Raw genomic sequence first — 21,140 nt, 5'->3', positions numbered from 1 at the left:
ACCTTTAAAAAAAATAATAATAAATAAATATTCTACTAAATTACCTACGCATACAAATATGTTCTACAATGGCAAGTTAAGTGTTTTTATTTTATTTTGTGTATATATGCGTATATAATATAGTAGTCCATGTTGAGTAATGTGTTTTTGGAAAATATGTTTAACTTGCAGCTAATGTTTGATTTAAAATGTGAATTCAAGTTAAAATATATATGTGCAAATGGCTTTGAAATTCATTTTGTTATGAATTGCTAGTTTTGTCAAGTGCTGTTGCATGTGAGGTCATAGCAATTGTTTCATGTGTTTTGATCTAATTTTTTTTTGTGACCTTGTTAAAGCTTTTCCATTTGATACACAATATTTGTTGTAGTTTTCTTTAGTGTGTGTGTGTGTGTGTGTGTGTGTGTGTGTATGCATGAAATCTGGAATTCTGCACAGAGCCACGTTATACTCGTAGAAGATTATGTACGGCTTCTACAAAAGAAATGCACCCAGCTTAGAAATTCTGCACTCTGAAGCTAAAGGCACTAGTAGAGCAGTGTTTTGGCAAATGTTGGAAAAGGTGACAGTCTAATGGTTTCAAAGGGATGTTTTTGAAGAGCAGAAAGAAACACTGGTAGATCCCATGGTGGGCAAAAGTATTTTCTAGGGTGTAAATGTAGAATTCCTCTGAGGAATTGTATAACATCTGGATCCTATACCTATTTTACACTGTGCAGAGCCAAAAGTGCTGAAATGTGAACTTTAAATGTAATAAAGCTTAAACCCTTTTCATGCAGAGTTCATCCGAGGAAGAAAGAGTGGAAGCAGTCCAGTCTCAGAAGATAGCTGTAGTAATAACAAATCAGAGAATGCCTTCTTCATGAGTCATGCCCTTTTAATCTCCAAGCTTTTAGGTTTAGCAGCTGAGGATCTGGATGGATGAGACAACCTTGGAACAGGAGCTCTGGAAATTCTTGAAGTGACTGTGGGTCCTCCATCGATAATTGTAGTAGGATAGAAAACCTCAGTCTCCTGAGACAGTAAGGGATTTAGTGCTCGTACCTCAGTCCATTCCTGGGATATTTATTATTGTACATGGAAAAATTTGAGATATTGGGAGGAAAGATGAAACATTTCTTGAAATCCTAAGGGTATGAAATGGGATCCACCCCGAGAGAGCATGTGTGCATGCGTGTACAAACTCTGGCACTCTCTCCAAAATTTTAAACACAGGATATGCAAAACTAAATCAGCAAATAAATAAATTCAACGTTTAGACCCTACTGGGTCTTTATCAAAATACATAAAGTGCAACTATATATATATATATATATATATATATATATATATATATATATATGTGTGTGTGTGTGTATCAAATTGGTAACTTTTACAAAGGTGAGTGAGAGATACTTTTCCGAGCCCGATGACGACATGCCATACGTACCCGGTGATGTCATGCAAAGACAATATGATGCCGTGTGACACCATTGTGAAAACTAAAATAAACCATCCCATGTAAAATTATATGATATGTTAAAAAAACAATTTCAAACTGGATAATTTTGCTCCGCAACAAGAACCACCGTTTGAATTCTTCATTTTTGCTCTGCAAACCTTTGATCTCCTGTTGCATGGAGGTAATGTGGGTAGCATTTGCAGCGCAGATGTCCTCCAGGCTGCCCAGCCTCCCCGTTATTCCTTGGATGTCTGGGTGGAGGTTAGCCATGTCCGCGTGGATTGGAGGTCTGCCAATAGTGCTTTGAGCACCGACATAGTGACCAGAGCAGTATCAGGGTCCACAGGGGTTTGGCTGAAGCCAACGTTAAACCAGGTGAGCCAGGTGTGTCCTCCCCCAGGGAGAAGTCATCTGATAGTTCGGAGTATGTCTCCGGGTAGTCGGACATCTTGGGCCTAGTAGCTCTGTGAGCTTGTCTCCACATGGCTCCGATATCGAGGCTCTGTCTCGGCTGGTCGGGCTTATGTTTTTTGGTCTTCCGACCCATGCTGGTTCACCAACCTCTGCCCGGTGTTTGCAGCTATTTTAGGCCCAATTAGGGTGATAGTTTAAATCTCAGGAGCTTCAGTGCCATGCGACTTCTCTGCTCTGCAGCTAGGCTCTGCCCCAAATTGTGTCTTCAAAGGAAACTTTTAATGAAGTGGTTTTGATGCACAGAATATGTTCCTTTTTTTCTGTCAAAGTAAAACTCGGCCATATCAGAGAAACGGCAAAGTTTACATGTGGCAGGGAACACAACTCTAGTCTTGTCAGACTGACAACCATTAGAGTTATTTCCTTATGAAGACCTTCAAAAATTCATTAAAAAAATCACACACAAGATGATGACACCGAACATATCCAGTGTTTCTGATAGAAAAGCATTGGATTAAAAGGATTTGAATAGTGGAATATTGCAGTTGCCATGTACGCGGCATAGCTCCCCTTTACGTTATGAGAAGTTTTGATAACTCATAATCTCAGAAGAGTGCTGGATGGATTACATGTAAATTAAAAAAAAAAAAAAAATTGTAATTTTAAAAAGGGAGCACCATTTCAATGAATTAATTAATCAAGGAATGCACTAAGGTTAAAAATAAAAACATTGTTATACATGTTTAAATGTATATATTTCATTTAACTGTCGTAGCACACATCAGGCTTATGAAATTCACAGCAAAATAAAAAATAAAGCATATGTGTAAAATAAATGTTACATTTGAGGGGTTTTTATTTACTAAACATAGATTTGTAGAGAGATTTGCAAATTAGAATACAATTCTAGTAATAAAAAATAGCAGAACTGGAGAATTTTCCCATGGCTGTCATTTTAGTTTAAAATCTGTTATTCACTTGTCAGTTCTCCACAATTCCTGGCTCGGAAAATAAGAGCCGAAATTTAGCTTAGTAGTGGGTAGTGAGGTAATAGAGGCTGTAATTGTGTTAGGGGTCTAGTGGGGGAACAGGAGCTGTAGTGGGGTGTATGAGTTGCGTTAAAGAAAACATGAATTGCCCATATCTTGCCTTGTGCTTAATATAAAATTGATGCTAAAATGCCATATCAAACAAAGACATTTCCTGCTATTTGCTATTTTCCTCAGCTATCCTGTTTGCATGCACAGATTTACCCTTAAATGCTACATCAGCCACTCAAGTACTGTGAGGACGAAATAAGGAAACTCTGGAGTTGCTGGACGTGCAGAGGCTCTGGATTGGTCAAACCACTTCACTGGAGCATTTTCAAAAAGTATAAAGGCACTGTTTTATCTGATCGTGGTGCGCACTAGCTGAGTTACTTTGAAAGTGCAACTTGTCTGTCACTTTGTTTGTAATCCTGCTTAAAGGGAAACTCCAGTGCCAGGAGAACGATCCGTTTTTCTGGCACTGGAGGGTCCCTCTCCCTCCCACCCACCAATCCCCGGTTACTGAAGGGGTGAAAACCCCTTCAATCACTTACCTGAGGCAGCGGCGATGTCCCTCGCCGCTGTCTCCTCCTCCGCGACACTCCTCCCTATTCTTCCGTCGGCCGGTGTGCGAGACTGATCCCGCCCACCGGCCGAGGAGACCTAATGCGCATGCGCGGCATTACGTCTCCCCATAGGAAAGCATTGAAAACGAATTTCAATGCTTTCCTATCGGAATTTGAGCGTGAGGACGTCCAGCGACGCTCTAGCACAGGTTTCCTGTGCTATAGAGCAGGAAGTTCCCTCTAGTGGCTGTCCAATAGACAGCCACTAGAGGTGGAGTTAACCCTGCAAGGTAATTATTGCAGTTTATAAAAAAACTACAATAATTACACTTGCAGGGTTAGGAGTAGTGGGAGTTGACACTCAGACCACTCCAATGAGCCGAAGTGGTCTGGGTGCCTGGAGTGTCCCTTTAATTGTTCAAAAATAATGTCTTAGATTTGGACCGGTTGTTTCATGTTGACTTATTATTCTTCAACAATTGTAAATGGGCGGTTAGGAAATTAAGTGGGGGACAAGGGCTGTAGTAGGAAGGTAAGGGGCTGTAGGGGGGAGAATATGGGATGTAAGGACTGTAGTCAGGGAATAGGGTCTGTAAAAGGGGAGTTAGGGTCTGTAGTAAGGGATAAGGGCTGCAAGTGGGGTGAATAGAGGCTGTAGTGGAGGTTTAGAGGCTGTAGTAGGGGAGTTCGGGGATGCGATTTGGGGGGATGGGACTGTAGTGGGGCAGAGAGGCTGCAATTGGGGAATTAATTGCAGTCTCAGTAGTAATTCCACTGCCTGGAGTGTCCACTCCACTCACTCCCTCTACAAACTGCAGTCTCCGCAATCTCCCTGGGCAGGCTAAGGTGTGGCTGCACTGTTCGCTCCACTAATTTCTACCCTCACTTCTATCAATGTCTCTTCCATCCCCTTCCATCCATGTCTCTGTTCCCCATCTATGTCTCTCCCTCCCCTTCCATACATTTCTCCCCCCTTTTCCATCCATGTATCCCTCCCATGTTTCTCCCACTCCCCTCATCCATCCCCCCATGTCTCCCCCCCCTTCCATCCATGTCTCCTTCCAATCCATGTCTCTAACCCCCCTCCTCTCATCCGTCTAGCCCCCCTTTCAGCCATGTTTCAGCCATTCAATATCTCTTCCTCTCCCATCCATCTCTCTGCCCCCATGTCTCCCCCCCCCCATCCATGTTTCTCACCTTCCTCCACAAGCAGCAGACAGCTGCCTCCTTCATGGAGCCAGCGCCCTAGGTGAGAGTAGCGCTGGTTCTGCCCACCTACAGATTGGTGCCCCCTCCCTGCTGTTACATGTCATGGCATGGGAGGTGGGCTCCTTGAAGTGTAATGTGCTCTGTCAGGTTACGTGACACCCGGTGCTCCTACATAGAGAAGGATGCGCTCCCTGCTAGTATAGTGCGCTTCCCTTACGGAGCCGCACTGTAACATCCCGAAAATCGTTTTTAAATTTGCGCCAGTGAGTGTTCTCGCTCTAAAAAAAAAAAAAAAAAAATTAGATTTCCGGGATATTATGTAGACTCCTGGAACGTTCCGGGAGCGTTGGAATGTCTGCAATTAGTCTCTCTGTTCTTCCTGGCTTCTGTGCAGGGAGTGAAGCCGGAAAGCTCATACGGACTAACTGTTACATTCAAACACTGTCTGTCCCAAGGTGCATGTATATGGCTGTAGGAGCCTGTCATATACTAACCATGGGATGAGTTTTTTTCCCCTCATATATACTTTTAAAAATATATATATTTCCTTCCAAAACTTGATGAAAGGATTATATTAATAATAATGTAAATCTGACAGCTGTCCTTTAAGTCTAACCGTCCCATAGACCCCCCATAGGGACAAAGCAGCTTCAAATTATTTAATAAACAACGAACTGTAGTAAAACGAAGAATTGAATTACTAAAATTTTGGTAAAGCAGTGAAGCTGTGAGTATTGTTGAACTGGACACTGTTTACATATCTGTCCTTCTCCCATTTGGAGTTCAGCGTTTTATGAATAGTTCTTCCTGTGAAAATGGAAGCCCTGCCTTTACAGTACAAAATATAACAATAACAATAATAAAATACACTTTCCATCTCAAGCAGTGTGAATGGTCTTATCACGGCGCTCTAAAATGACGTAGAGAGTTATTATTGGTCAGTTACTCTGCGTGCGTCGTGCGTTTCACGGTGGTTGCACGCATCCAGAGCCCGTACGTCCCCAGGTCTGCTTTCTCTTTTTCCATGATGGCGGGAAGCTCGGTGAATGATGCTGAATGAAGTATCCCGGAAGGTGTGAGGAAGGTGTTGCGCGGTCAGAGGCATAGCTGCATGAGCTCTAGGAGGATTGTGTGTGAGTTGCTCAGTGAGCAGTGCATTGTGGGGAATGTAGTCTTGACTGCTGTTGTCCCGTTGCATGATGGGAGCTGTAACCCTTTCCTTTGCTGTGGGTTACTGGAGTGATACATAGTGTGAGGAACCAGCATTGGCAGTGTTTGAGATTGATGGCAATTCGTGATATTACTCCTTGTGGATCATGTGTCCCTGCAGGAAGCACGCTGTGTATGGATAGATTGCTTGTAGGGGGACTTCTTCCAGTTGGTGCGGCTTGCTCACACAGGTAGACTTTGTTCTTCATGCTGTGGGTGCCAGGGTTATGTCAGCATTACTTTTGTAGTCACAGTCTAGTCCTGTCATTGTCTGACACAGTGGGAGCGACCTGGGTCCTGTCACTGTGTGATACAGGCTGGGGGACCTGGGTCCTGTCACTGTGTGAGACAGGCTGGGGGACCTGGGTCCTGTCACTGTGTGAGACAGGCTGGGGGACCTGGGTCCTGTCACTGTGTGAGACAGGCTGGGGGACCTGGGTCCTGTCACTGTGTGAGACAGGCTGGGGGACCTGGGTCCTGTCACTGTGTGAGACAGGCTGGGGGACCTGGGTCCTGTCACTGTGTGAGACAGGCTGGGGGACCTGGGTCCTGTCACTGTGTGAGACAGGCTGGGGGACCTGGGTCCTGTCACTGTGCGAGACAGGCTGGGGGACCTGGGTCCTGTCACTGTGCGAGACAGGCTGGGGGACCTGGGTCCTGTCACTGTGCGAGACAGGCTGGGGGACCTGGGTCCTGTCACTGTGCGAGACAGGCTGGGGGACCTGGGTCCTGTGAGACAGGCTGGGGGACATGAGTCCTGTCATTGTGTGAGACAGGCTGGGGGACATGAGTCCTGTCATTGTGTGAGACAGGCTGGGGGACATGAGTCCTGTCATTGCGTGAGACAGGCTGGGGGACATGAGTCCTGTCATTGCGTGAGACCGGCTGGGGGACATGAGTCCTGTCATTGCGTGAGACCGGCTGGGGGACATGAGTCCTGTCATTGCGTGAGACAGGCTGGGGGACATGAGTCCTGTCATTGCGTGAGACAGGCTGGGGGACATGAGTCCTGTCATTGCGTGAGACAGGCTGGGGGACATGAGTCCTGTCATTGCGTGAGACAGGCTGGGGGACATGAGTCCTGTCATTGTGTGAGACAGGCTGGGGGACATGAGTCCTGTCACTGTGCGAGACAGGCTGGGGGACCTGGGTCCTGTCACTGTGCGAGACAGGCTGGGGGACCTGGGTCCTGTCACTGTGCGAGACAGGCTGGGGGACCTGGGTCCTGTCACTGTGCGAGACAGGCTGGGGGACCTGGGTCCTGTCACTGTGCGAGACAGGCTGGGGGACCTGGGTCCTGTCACTGTGCGAGACAGGCTGGGGGACCTGGGTCCTGTCACTGTGCGAGACAGGCTGGGGGACCTGGGTCCTGTCACTGTGCGAGACAGGCTGGGGGACCTGGGTCCTGTCACTGTGCGAGACAGGCTGGGGGACCTGGGTCCTGTCACTGTGCGAGACAGGCTGGGGGACCTGGGTCCTGTCACTGTGCGAGACAGGCTGGGGGACCTGGGTCCTGTGAGACAGGCTGGGGGACATGAGTCCTGTCATTGCGTGAGACCGGCTGGGGGACATGAGTCCTGTCATTGCGTGAGACAGGCTGGGGGACATGAGTCCTGTCATTGCGTGAGACAGGCTGGGGGACATGAGTCCTGTCATTGCGTGAGACAGGCTGGGGGACATGAGTCCTGTCATTGCGTGAGACAGGCTGGGGGACATGAGTCCTGTCATTGCGTGAGACAGGCTGGGGGACATGAGTCCTGTCATTGCGCGAGACAGGCTGGGGGACATGAGTCCTGTCACTGTGCGAGACAGGCTGGGGGACCTGGGTCCTGTCACTGTGCGAGACAGGCTGGGGGACCTGGGTCCTGTCACTGTGCGAGACAGGCTGGGGGACCTGGGTCCTGTCACTGTGCGAGACAGGCTGGGGGTCCTGTCACTGTGCGAGACAGGCTGGGGGACCTGGGTCCTGTCACTGTGCGAGACAGGCTGGGGGACCTGGGTCCTGTCACTGTGCGAGACAGGCTGGGGGACCTGGGTCCTGTCACTGTGCGAGACAGGCTGGGGGACCTGGGTCCTGTCACTGTGCGAGACAGGCTGGGGGACCTGGGTCCTGTCACTGTGCGAGACAGGCTGGGGGACCTGGGTCCTGTCACTGTGCGAGACAGGCTGGGGGACCTGGGTCCTGTCACTGTGCGAGACAGGCTGGGGGACCTGGGTCCTGTCACTGTGCGAGACAGGCTGGGGGACCTGGGTCCTGTCACTGTGCGAGACAGGCTGGGGGACCTGGGTCCTGTCACTGTGCGAGACAGGCTGGGGGACCTGGGTCCTGTCACTGTGCGAGACAGGCTGGGGGACCTGGGTCCTGTGAGACAGGCTGGGGGACCTGGGTCCTGTGAGACAGGCTGGGGGACCTGGGTCCTGTCAATGTGCGAGACAGGCTGGGGGACATGAGTCCTGTCACTGTGCGAGACAGGCTGGGGGACCTGGGTCCTGTCACTGTGCGAGACAGGCTGGGGGACCTGGGTCCTGTCACTGTGCGAGACAGGCTGGGGGTCCTGGGTCCTGTCACTGTGCGAGACAGGCTGGGGGTCCTGGGTCCTTTCACTGTGCGAGACAGGCTGGGGGTCCTGGGTCCTGTCACTGTGCGAGACAGGCTGGGGGTCCTGTCACTGTGCGAGACAGGCTGGGGGTCCTGTCGCTGTGCGAGACAGGCAGGGGGACCTGGGTCCTGTCACTGTGCGAGACAGGCTGGGGGTCCTGGTCCTGTCACTGTGCGAGACAGGCTGGGGGTCCTGGGTCCTGTCACTGTGCGAGACAGGCTGGGGGTCCTGGGTCCTGTCACTGTGCGAGACAGGCTGGGGGTCCTGGGTCCTGTCACTGTGCGAGACAGGCTGGGGGTCCTGGGTCCTGTCACTGTGCGAGACAGGCTGGGGGTCCTGGGTCCTGTCACTGTGCGAGACAGGCTGGGGGTCCTGGGTCCTGTCACTGTGCGAGACAGGCTGGGGGTCCTGGGTCCTGTCACTGTGCGAGACAGGCTGGGGGTCCTGGGTCCTGTCACTGTGCGAGACAGGCTTGGGGGTCCTGGGTCCTGTCACTGTGCGAGACAGGCTGGGGGTCCTGGGTCCTGTCACTGTGCGAGACAGGCTGGGGGTCCTGGGTCCTTTCACTGTGCGAGACAGGCTGGGGGTCCTGGGTCCTGTCACTGTGCGAGACAGGCTGGGGGTCCTGGGTCCTGTCACTGTGCGAGACAGGCTGGGGGTCCTGGGTCCTGTCACTGTGCGAGACAGGCTGGGGGTCCTGGGTCCTGTCACTGTGCGAGACAGGCTGGGGGTCCTGGGTCCTGTCACTGTGCGAGACAGGCTGGGGGACCTGGGTCCTGTCACTGTGCGAGACAGGCTGGGGGTCCTGTCACTGTGCGAGACAGGCTGGGGGACCTGGGTCCTGTCACTGTGCGAGACAGGCTGGGGGACCTGGGTCCTGTCACTGTGCGAGACAGGCTGGGGGACCTGGGTCCTGTGAGAGAGGCTGGGGGACATGAGTCCTGTCATTGTGTGAGACAGGCTGAGGGACCTGGGACAGACAGCACCAAGGGACATGACTCTTGTCACTGTGGGTGGCAGTCTGAGGGACATGGGCTGTTCCTGGATGCAGTACAAGGCACAGGGTCTTGTTGCTGCTTGAGGTCGCCTGCAGGACTTTGTTCTTGAGAGAAATAGGGATCTGTTGCATTTGAAGGCAAATATGAGAGTCTGCGTATAGGCAATCAGAATGATAATAGGTGTGGTCCCTTATTAACTACACATGATGAGATACATTGTCCTGTCATAAATGATGAATGCTGTAAAAAAAAAACAAAAAAAACTCCGTCCTATCAATCTGGGTGATAAGTGATATGGTATTTTTTACTGTGGATGGTGAGAGACTATTACAATGAGTTCATGTTTGTAAATGTAAACTTTTTACACTGCATAAATGCTGAGGATTCATGTTGTTTTGGTGACCAATTTTACCTTTTTCCAGAAGGTATTTGTTGTATACTCATAAGTCTAGCAATGACTTTCATGCATTCTGTTAAGACACATTTCCAATCAGTGAATGGAATTACTGGTGACTATATACTGAATGCTATCTGAGAAACTGGTGCCTGTCAATCGAATGGCTGTCCTGCATTCAGGATGTAAGCTCATAGACATATCCATGCTAATCTTGTGTATTTATGAATGAGACTTTTGAGTTTGCTGAAAGAAATCACACTCCTATCATTCATAGTTCACAATTCCATCACACTCTACTTTTACAATTTAGAAATGCAGTAGGGGCTGATATGTATTAGCACAATGTTCCTTCTACAGACTGGCTGCCCAAGGACACTGCCATCAGACCTTTGTCCAGTACCTGATGAATTGCACTTAATATGGCATACAGTGATCCCAGAGGTAGGTGCACGCCATGGGAATTATGTCTGGGAAGCATGGTTTCCAGCTCCAGTCCAACCGCTATTTAATCAGTGCAATTTATTACATACAAATAAACAACTCTTTCATTATGACAGGTTGATCATTGGACAAACAAGACTGACTGACTGATCCACTTGTGCTTACCATGTTAACATTGATAGATAGAAGAAGCTGCACCACACAATCAATTCATATTAAAATAAACTAATAATAAAAATAGGTTACTGTAAAACCTTAGATAAAACAACATTAAATGAACAGTCCAAGCACAATAACCACTACAGACCGCTGTAGTTGTTATGATACCAGACGTGCCCTGACACCTCCAATGTAGTAGCAGATATAAGTAAAATTATCAAATGGTTGGATTACTTATCTGGGTTCTGCCAGGCAATTCTCACTGCCACCATTGCAGCTTGAAGCTGTGCAGAGATTATATCCAGGGCTGAGAGCAATCAGCAATTGTTTTAGTTTTTTTTTTTTTTTTTAAACTGTAGTTTGTTTATGATGATCAGTGGTTAATGCCATAAAATTATATGTTTCTGTGTCTTTTATCTCACCTCTTGGCCAGCATCTGAGGGTTTGGACACAGAGCGTGGGATGGAGGATGTGGGCTTGGCAGCCGGCAGGACCCAGCGGGAGAAGAAGCGATCGTACAAAGACCTTCTGCGTGAAGAAGAGGAGATTGCTGAAGAAGTTCGAAAGTCATCAAAGAAAAGGCCCAAGGTGGGATTTTTGAAGTGTCTTTTTCACATTGGATCAATGCATTTTGTAACTTGTTAAAATGTTAAGTCTAGTTCACAAATACAATCTGTATTTTCACTAGAAGTAATTTAAGAATTGAGAACAAAAAAGAAGACTGGTCAATACATATTGTAGATGTTTGTAGATCACAAATCATTTTATGTGCCCACAGCATGTCAGATTAGTTCTTTCATCTTAAACTTAGTGTTGTAAAAGTTGAAACCATAATAAACTTTTTAGAAAAAATATTTTTTGTTATCTGAATAAACTATTTGTTTTGATTAACAAACCCTGTTACACAAGTTTTTTCAGATATGTCATGGTTGTGTTTGTAGGAATCTGACTTTTCCTTTCTTGGGTCGGAGTCCCACAAGAAGAAAAAGAAGCATTTTTCAGAGGATGCATTTTATGCAGGTGGGACAAATTGCTTTCTTTTTCCGATCTTACTGCACATTAACCAGTTCAGTTTGTTGTATATCCCACTTGTCTTGCTCTAAATTAACATTTACCGTTCACAGGCTTTTCTCACTTTGTTTTCCTTCTTTCTATAACATTGCAACAGAAATGCAATTCATCTTGAGACTATTGCATTTAAAACTGTACAAAGTCTTCTATACAGTTTTTGTTACAGTATTTTGCTCCTTTATATTGATTCCATTTTATTTAACTTCAATAAACGAATGTGTTTTTCTTGCTTTCAATCTGTTTCTCTATTGGTTACACCTGTGTATTTTAGATTTGTCTTCTGCAGACATAAAGAAGAAAAAGCCACAACCTCCCAACCCATCTTCTCCTTCTGATACAGCAATGGATCTTCTGAAAGCCATCACCTCTCCACTTGCTTCTTCCAGCAAACTTCCTTGCAAGAAAGCAGAGAAAATAATTGCATCCCCTGTCAGTTTTCCCTCTGGCTCCCAAGTACCACGCAAAGAGCATCGCAAAAAATCAGAGGAGGTTCCCACAGAGGATCCTGGCCATGAAGCAAAAAAGCCCAAACCTCTGACTTTACGAGAGCCAGATGGACTGAGAATGAAACTCATTCTTTCTCCCAAAGAAAAGACAGAGGAACATATTATCTCTCCACAGGCAAGCCCTGTGCTCAGTGAAGGGACAAGTGCTAAGAAAATTATTAAAAAAGTACAAAAGGAAGAAACAGAGAGCCGAAGTAGCCACAAGAAACATAAGAAGGAAAGCCACACACCACGATCTAGTGGTACACCTGATTCAGCTTCTTCTGGTGGGGATATAGAGGGTGGGGAATTGGTGATCGATGACTCATTTCGGGAGGTAAAGAAAAAAAAGAAATCTAAAAAAAGCAAGAAGAAAAAAGACAAACATAAGGATGACAAACATAAGGATGACAAACACAGGAAGCACAGCAAAAGCAAGAGGGAACATGGTGCTGATGGGAGTCCAACACAGATTCTACCACAAACACTGCCCTTGCCACCTGCTCCTACCACTGTATCGCCACCACCTGCACCTCTGTCAGCACCTACCATCAGCAACCCAGAGGTACCATTGGACAAAAAGAAGAAGAAAGAGGAGTCAGAGAAGGTGAATTCCCCCACTACACTGTGCCCCCCTAAAGTACTTAATGGATTAAACTATGTTATGTATTGGTTTCAAGACCATGGCAGGAAGAAATGGTTACGAGATATTATGTCCATCCAAAGTTAATAATGTACCCTAGAATAAGTACATATCTCTGCACTTACATACCACAGTATAATGGTTTCACATAAATGAACAGATACAGTAAAACTGAGAAGACTGATAAGTCTTTTTTTTGTTTATCCTAAGCCATGAAAGAAAAACAGTGTGTGAAAAAGGCTGAGTTAATTCTTCATTAAGCAATAAACCATTTCTCTGGGATTTGGTGGCGTAAATCAACTTGTCACAAAAACTAAAACAATGATAACATTTTGGTTAAAGGATAAGATACAAATCCGTGAACAAACTTTAACCCCTTAAGGACACATGACATGTGTGACATGTCATGATTCCCTTTTATTCCAGAAGTTTGGTCCTTAAGGGGTTAAAAGGAGACTCCGGGCACCAATACAGCTTGAACGCATCTGGTTTCAGTCTCATTAATATGCTGTCTTTTTTTGCATGCTGACATTATTTCCACACACAAAAAAAAAGTTTAGCAGAATGTTGCACCAAAGGTCTGCCTCTTTAACCATGACCCCTTCACAGAAAGACTTCCTTATCAAATGTTTGTACAAAGCTGAGCCCCTGGCTGTATTGAATGATTTGAACTACAAAGTAATCTGTGTTAGAAGGCGAGGGCACCCAGGAATACCTATATCATCACTACCTCTAGTATAGTTTCTCTGATTGTGTGCAGCCTGATTGTGAATCAAACCGCTCAGCTCACTCAGTGCTGTCAGTGGCTGAACTGTGTGCATTTATTTGATAATGAAATCTTTCTGGCATTTTGTATAAAAACTATAAAGGTCTGAACATGCAAAAAATCCAGTATGTTAATGAGGCCAAAACCAAATGCATTAAAATTCTATTATTGCCTGGAGTGTCTTTTTCGTCATTATTTTTTTTGTGTAGTTTATTATTTAACTAATCTATTAACAATGTTCAGTTATACTAGTGTTTCTGAATATACATTTATAGAATGAAAGAAAATCGGAAGAATGGGTATTATCTTATTAAAAAAGGACTATTTTTAAATAGTACAGAAGTTAATGAAGATACATTTCTCCGGTGGTATAATTGACACTGCCCCCACCCCACCAACCTTAATTTGGGCTTAACCAAGGATAAACTATTTACAGAAAAGCTTTATTCAGATGATATTTAAAAAACAAAAAGAAAAACTTCAGACCGCACTCCCTATTAACTACTAGAGGTACATATACCACAACCCTAACCATCAGAATATAGTATTATATCTTTACCTCTTAAGGCATCATCACATAGATGGCCTGTTCCAGAACAAGTTCACATAGTTGTTGTTATAGTCAGGCTAAAGGTTATTCCTCAGCTCTGATGTCTAAGCTGGGTTGGGTATTCCTGTAATTGCGCATAGGATAAAATAGGAAGTTAAGCTGCTGTTTTCTTTGCTCACTGATACTGTCAGCTCACTCCTACTAATTGAACTGACTAAACAGGGGACCATTAATTAATTTAAAGCCTGTTCTATCCAAGAATATGTTGATTTCACTAGTGGTTCATATCAGCAAAAAATTAGCTGGCTTGGTCCCTCTTTTTTTTTTTTTTTTTTTTCACTGCTACACTGCCTTAACATAATACTGTATGGTTACATTTAGGAGGTCGCTAGTATCACATAGTAACTAACTTGAGTCTACAACAGAATGCAGGGTTCTATTAGACTATTAGATGTTACTAGGGCATTTAAACATCTACATTGAGTGAGTAAGACTTTGAGTGTATGTTGCTTATTGTATCTTTCCATGTTGGCACAACTGTAACTGCACCTATGTGAACTTGTTGTAGAATAGGCCTTTATTTGATGGTGCCAAGGTGACGTGTAATGCTGTATTATGATTGTTAGGATTGTGGTATACTTGCCTCTAGATGTTAATATGGAGTGCGGTCTTAAGTTTGAAAATTGCACAAAACACTTGAACGCTTTTAAAATCTCATCTCAATAACTTTTCTATGTGCATATTTTATATGTCTATTAGTCCCTTCTTCCATTTGGAAAATAAAAAATGTAATAGGTGATTGTCCTTTTTAAATGTTCACCTGCGTTTAACTACAATTAAGATTTTTATTTTATAGTTGAATTGATTTTGCTCAGAATGTACTTAAAGGAACACTATCAGGTCAGGAACACAAACATGTATTCCTAATCCTATAGTGTTATTACCACCATCTAGCCTGCCCTGCTCCCCTCCCCCCTTCCTTGTCCCTCTAAATATAGTAATATCTTACTTTTATTCAAGTCTGCAGCTGCTACCTCTGCCCCTGATCTGCCTGCTTGGATTGGCTGAGACTTTCAAGGAGGCAGTTCAGGGTCATAGCCAAACACAGCCCTGACCAATCGGTATCTCCTCATGGAGATGTATTGAATCAGTGCATCTCTATGAGCAAAGTTCATTGTCTGCATGCAGAGGGTGGAGGCACTGAATGACAGGAAGCACCTCTAGTAGCCATCTGAGGAGTGGACAGTAGAGTTATCCCTAGGCTGTAAGGTTAATAATGATTTTTTTTTGGGGGGGGAAACGTGTTTACAGCATAAAGGGAATGGTTATACACACCAGAACAAATGCAATAAGCTGTAGTTGTTTTGGTGACTATAGTGTCCCTTTAACCTAGATAAAGCTAAAAAAAAAAACAAGCATTCAAGTTAAATACATTAAAGGGACACTTTAGTCACGAGAACAACTACAGCTCATTTGTAGTTGTTCTGGTGAGTATAGGCAGTCTCTGCAGGCATTTTCATGCAAACACTGTCTTTTCAGAGGAAAAAAAGGAAGTGTTTACATTAAAGCCTAGGGACACCTTTAGTGGCCACTCCTTAGATGGCCTTTGAAGTTGCTTCCTGGGGCAGTGCTGCACAGTGTGCCATTCAACGTCTACATGAACTAAACTTTCCTCATAGAGATGCATTGTTTCAAGCCATATAAACGGTGGTTTTAACACTATAGGCTCAGGAATACATGTTTGTTCCTGACCCTATAGTGTTCCTTTAATATTGTTAAGGCATTAAGTATTATACCAAGCTAAAAGTTCTTTGTATTCCATGTGTTTGCAGCAACAGCCGAAGAAAAAGAATATGTCTGCATATCAAGTCTTCTCTAAGGAGTATCGAGGCAGTATCATTGCAGAGCACCCTGGGATCGGTGAGAATATACCCATTCACTCTAAATTAAATAAAATGTATGGCTCACTTTAGCTCTTAAAAAGAAATAAAAACCTGTGGTAAAAACCCTTATCCCTCTTAAAGCCTCCTGTGTGAGGGACCCAGAGATAGTCACCCATCTGCTAAAGTTGATGGAACATTTTAATCTGTGTGGCTGGACTTCAGCTGAGACCTGTTCTAGCCAAAAATATGTTCGTAACTGTACTAAAATGGTTTGACATCCTACAATGGGACATAGCCAGGATACTCCTAGGACAGTGCTCGACACCATAACTACTACATTGGGTTGTAGTGTTTATAGGGCTTGGCATTTCCTTTTAAAAAGATACTTCTTGGAGACAAGTGATGTAGTGATTGTTCCTGATACTATGAAAGGATAAATGGCACAACAGGACAGAATCTAGATATCAATCTGGGGACCAGTCCTTCTGTTCCTGATACAAAGCCGAAAAGTTCTGGAAATGTTATCAGGATTAAGTTGTACTATCCTGAAAAGATAAGATTCTGAAAATAAATGGCCATCCCCTTTCCCTGATCACTTTCAGCTTATCATTGCAGTCCAAAGTTGGACAGATTTACACTTGACAATGCCCTTGTGCAGCTGCACTCATACATATTTGCTGTATGAGTACAGCTGCAGAAAAGGTTTTTTTCTGCTGTAAAAATATTGATTTGTGACTACATAAGGCTAGGCTGGATGGGCCAACTGAGTTGTTGGAAATTAAAAGAGCGTTGTTTATGGGTGGTTATCAGGAGGTTCCCTGAAAGTGATGCCTGAGTATTTCTAGACTTGGTGAGCCATTTAGAATGAACCCTATATTTCATGTGTGTGCTTTTTGTTTTTGTTTCATTAGACTTTGGTGAACTCAGCAAGAAACTAGCTGAGGTGTGGAAGCAGCTTCCAGAAAAGGACAAGCTTGTAAGTTTGTGATCCCTAACCTTTTTCTTGTCAGAATGGCCAAAATAGCTTTTATATTACAAAAAATATGTATTGTGATTAATGAAAAACAACAAAGCATGAGGAACCTTCGTTTAAAGAACATCCCCTCCTAAATACCTGGGGGGGGGGGGAGCAAAGCATGCTCTGAAGATCACTCTGTTCACAAGCATATTTCCGCTGCGCTTGCACCCTTACTGTACTTTTACTCCATACACTATCTGTCATTTAAATTTTAAAGAAATGTGAACTGTAATGATTATTGATTTTGTTGTCTTTGTAGGTTTGGAAACAAAAAGCACAATATCTCCAGCATAAGCAAAATAAAGCCGAGGCTACCACTGTGAAACGCAAATCAAGCTCATCTGACGCCACTCCAAAGAGCAAAGGTAAGAAGCCTGAATTCCTAGCTAGGCAAATTTTCTTTTTTGTTCTTTCTTTAATTTTCCTGTGACCTTACCTTTCTTTAATGGCACCCTTCACTAAAACTGCATTTCCTTTTATAATATATGTATTAATGTCTGTTTCTCCCCTTTTCTCATTTTCAGGCTCCTCTTCGAGTCTTTCTTCTCCTCATAAGAAATCCCCAAGTAGTGTTTTATCCTTCTCTTCTTCGCCAGCCAAAGTCCCAGACACAGAACCCATTGATGTAGCAGCCCATCTTCAGCTCCTGGGAGAATCCTTGAGCTTGATAGGTCATCGGCTACAGGAGACTGAAGTAAGCACATTTATCTTGACAACCTATTCCACACAAAAAAATGCTTTGATGAGCTTTTCCAAATCCTCTCAAGAATACAATTGGTGAACAGTTAATTTTGCTGCCACCTTAAGAACTTTACTCACAAACACATGCTATTAAATCATCTCAGCTAGACATAAACTATGTGGACCAAAGTATTGGGACACCTGACCATTACACCAACAGCGATTTTTATGACATCGCATTCTAAATACAGACATTAATATGTAGTTAGTCCTACCCCTTTTGCAGCTATAACAGATTCCACTCTTCTGGGAAAGCTTTCCACTATGTTTTGGAGTGTTTCTGTGCAATTTTTTTTTTTGCTTATTCATCCAGTAGAGCATTTGTGAGGTCAGACACTGATGCTGGACAAGAAGGCCTGGCTCCCAATGTCTGTTCATCCCAAAGATGTTTGAGGTCGGGGCCCTGTGCAGGCCAGTCAAGTTATCCAACCATGTCTTTATGTGCCTTGCTTTGTGCACTGGGGCACCGTCATGCTGGACTAGTATATGACCTTTTCCAAAGTAGGAAGCACAGCATTGTCTAAAATGACTTGGTATGCTGAAGCATTAGGAATTCCCTTCACTGAAACTAATATGCCTAGCCGAAACCCTGAAAAACAGCTCCATACCATTTTTCCCTCCTCCACCAAACTTTACAGTTATCATAATGCAGTTAGACAGGTAAATTTCTCCTGGCATCTGCCAATCCCAGACTCGCCCATCAGACTGGCAAACAGAGAAGTGTGATTCGTCATTTTCCACTGCTCCAGAGTCCAGTGGCAGTATGCTTTACACCACTCGATTGAAGCTTAGCATTGTACTTGGAGATTTAAGGCTTGCTTGCAGCTGCTCGGCCATGGAAACCCGTTCCATAAAGCTACTGCTGTACAGTTTTTGTACTAGTATTCATGCCAGTGCAAATTTAGAACTCTTCAGCTATGGAATCACCAGAGCATTGGCAACTTTTACACACCATGCACCTCAGCACTCAGTGACCCTGCTCTGTTGAACGTGGAATATCTAGCAGAAATTAAATTTCACAAACTGACTAATTGCATTGAATTGCTTGAATTCGCTGGGCTCTTCAGAACGACCCATTTTTTATTTTTATTTTTTACACAAATGTTTGTAAATGCAGACTGCATGGCTAGGTGTTTTATTGTATACACCTGTGGCAATGGGTCTGAATTAAAACACCTGAATTTAATAATGGGTGTTTCACAATACTTTTGTCAATATAGTGTATTTTACTGTTTTTTGGCTTGGAATAAAGGAGAGGGTTTTTTAATTTGTACCTATTAATATGTATTTGGGTTCTGAAAATAACATTAACGGTAGAAAGCCACACCACCATGTTCACATCTTTCCTAAAACTGGGGCCTCCATCCTTGTTTTGTTTTCCATTATTGTTATAAGCTTTGCACCTGTTGATCAGCATAGAAAGAAGAGGAGAAACAGAAACAATTTATTTTCCTCCTCATCCAACCAGTGTGAAAATGTTTTCCATACTTTTATTTTCATGGCTATTCTGCACGGCAGCATCGTGCTTATGAGCAAACCTCCTTCCCACAAGTGGTGCTGCCATGTTTAGCCAGCAACGGTATTTTCAAGGTGATTGTTAAATAATCCTTAATACATTGCTGTATGATTTACGACTTTGTACTTACTGTGATTTGCTACTTTGTGTTCATGATATGTCCTCAATGTCTTCTTTGCAGGGCATGGTTGCTGTGTCTGGCAGTTTATCTGTCCTTCTGGATTCCATCCTTTGTGCTCTTGGACCATTAGTTTGTCTTACCAGCCATGTTCCCCAGCTGAATGCTTGCCCTAAGCCGGTTCTGGTAAGTGTTTGATAAACAATTGAACTTTCTGCTGCAATTAATTGTGAATTATTAGGGCATTTCAATTTTGATGTATAATAAAGGTCCCTCTCAATGAAGTTGTTATGGTACCTGGAGTCTTCTGGCACCCTTGATCCTTTAAGTGGTAAACTATTCTCGAGCAGTTTAACACTGTATCCCCAGGTGTCGGTCTCTCCATCTCCTGTTCTGCTCAGAGCTAATGCAGAAGCATTAGTGTAAGTAGTGAGGGGGGAGGGAATGATAGCCGGCTGCCTATGGCAAATAATATATATATACACACTTTTAGCTTTTCCTTGCCTGCAAACGCTAGTGCTTCTGGAGCAGAACAGGAGAGGGAGAGAATGGCACTTGAGGACACTTCTTATGTTTTAAACTGAAAGACGGCACTGTGGGAACCCAGACACTATAGCAATATCATTGGTTACGTTGCCCACAGAATCCCTTAACTATTTGCTGATTGGATTCACTTACTTCCAAATCTCTGTAGTCTTTAATACACAAAGCTGTAAATTCTTGGAATATTTGGCAAACACAAGAACTGCAATGAGTAGAATGTTTGAATGTTGAATGTTTTCTGACTTTTTTTTTCTTTTTATTTATTTTGTTTTACATATACCGGTATATAATCCGCATTTTAGTAAAAAATGTACTTTTAATGTCAATGTAATGGTTTTAATGTCTATTAAAACTAAAATGTGTGCGTTTTCTTGTATTTTTGTTTCCTTAGTCAAACACTCTGGACAACATTGCTTATGTGATGCCTGGTTTGTGACCTCCAACATCTAATAGAAGATTGTTGGAATCTGGGACATGGGACGCTATTTGTTTTATTGTTGTATAGTTCTGTAATATATGTACACACAAAGTCAGAAGTATTTTATGCAGTCTTGTAAATCTTATTGTACCTTTTTTAGATCAGACAGAAACATGCATTATAAAATTGCCTGATAGGCTGGTTTACATGTCAAGAGACATTCCTGGCCCTTGATGGACAGATTTTTTAAAAAAATTTAAAATAAAAATGCAACTCTCTTTTAGGGTGATTTATATCATTGGACAGTTGTATGGTTTACAATCCCCCCCCCCCCCCCCAATATTTTTCCCTTCTTTGCATGGTCTTACCTTTTATAGGGAAAGCTTTTTAAAACAAAAAACTTAAAATAACTTTTTTATATACTTAACAGGCACATAAGTGGCACCAAGCACATACCACTTTCTTCTAGAAAGTTTCAAAATGTAAACGAGCTAATGGTAAAGTATTATATAAAATAAGAATAAGAATTTGTTGCCAGCAGAATCTGCGGTTTAAAATGATAAAGTTTGAACAGTCTGTTAGCTGCTGTTATTCCATTCAGTGAAGCTGGTCTATGCTTAAACCTGCAATGATTGTCATATTATGTGCACTATTCTCATCACATCCTGTCTGCCCTCACTGTGCAAACTATTCCTACATTATGACCTGTTGATCACGTGGTGGCAATTGGAAATAATGAGCGTTTTAAACAATGCTTGGTCAGTAAGGACATTTAATATTATGGCCACTGTAGTCCTTACTAAAAAAGCAACAATACAGTGTTATGTGTAAGCACACTGTATTTATATTGGTGCCTAATATTATTTTTCATTTTTCTTTTTAATTTTATATGTCATTGTCAAATGTCCTTGCTATTGTTTAAAATA

General features: G+C 43.7%; 1 protein-coding gene across 7 annotated transcripts; it reads left to right on the top strand.

The window, feature by feature from the left end:
- The first annotated feature begins 5,621 nt into the window (after nt 1-5,621).
- On the top strand, nt 5,622-21,140 carry HMGXB4 (HMG-box containing 4). 7 transcript variants are annotated; one of them, XM_063426426.1, is made up of 11 exons: nt 5,676-5,791; nt 10,220-10,303; nt 10,896-11,050; nt 11,404-11,482; nt 11,805-12,625; nt 15,810-15,897; nt 16,772-16,836; nt 17,138-17,243; nt 17,475-17,572; nt 19,317-19,439; nt 20,188-21,140. In XM_063426426.1, exons 2-11 carry the CDS (start codon nt 10,282-10,284, stop codon nt 20,230-20,232), a joined length of 1,602 nt encoding a protein of 533 aa, XP_063282496.1. In that variant the 5' UTR covers nt 5,676-5,791; nt 10,220-10,281; the 3' UTR covers nt 20,233-21,140. The 7 variants fall into 7 exon arrangements, with proteins under 7 accessions (XP_063282495.1, XP_063282491.1, XP_063282496.1 ...); XM_063426420.1 differs by having other exon boundaries at nt 5,677-5,791; nt 17,403-17,572; XM_063426423.1 differs by having other exon boundaries at nt 5,685-5,731; nt 17,403-17,572.

This window comes from Pelobates fuscus, chromosome 7 (assembly GCF_036172605.1).
Source record: "Pelobates fuscus isolate aPelFus1 chromosome 7, aPelFus1.pri, whole genome shotgun sequence".
In the NCBI taxonomy this organism is placed as follows: domain Eukaryota; kingdom Metazoa; phylum Chordata; class Amphibia; order Anura; family Pelobatidae; genus Pelobates; species Pelobates fuscus.
Note: the sequence above shows the minus strand (reverse complement) of the source record. Positions and strands in the feature narration are given on the sequence as shown.

Bases quoted from the DNA above. Each gene is read 5' to 3' on its own strand.
- HMGXB4 (XM_063426421.1), top strand. From the start codon at position 5,770: ATGAGCTCTAGGAGGATTGTGT. The intron at 15,898-16,771 runs GTGAGAATATAC...TTGTTTCATTAG, and splicing joins TGCAGAGCACCCTGGGATCG to ACTTTGGTGAACTCAGCAAG. The intron at 17,573-19,316 runs GTAAGCACATTT...TCTTCTTTGCAG, and splicing joins ATCGGCTACAGGAGACTGAA to GGCATGGTTGCTGTGTCTGG.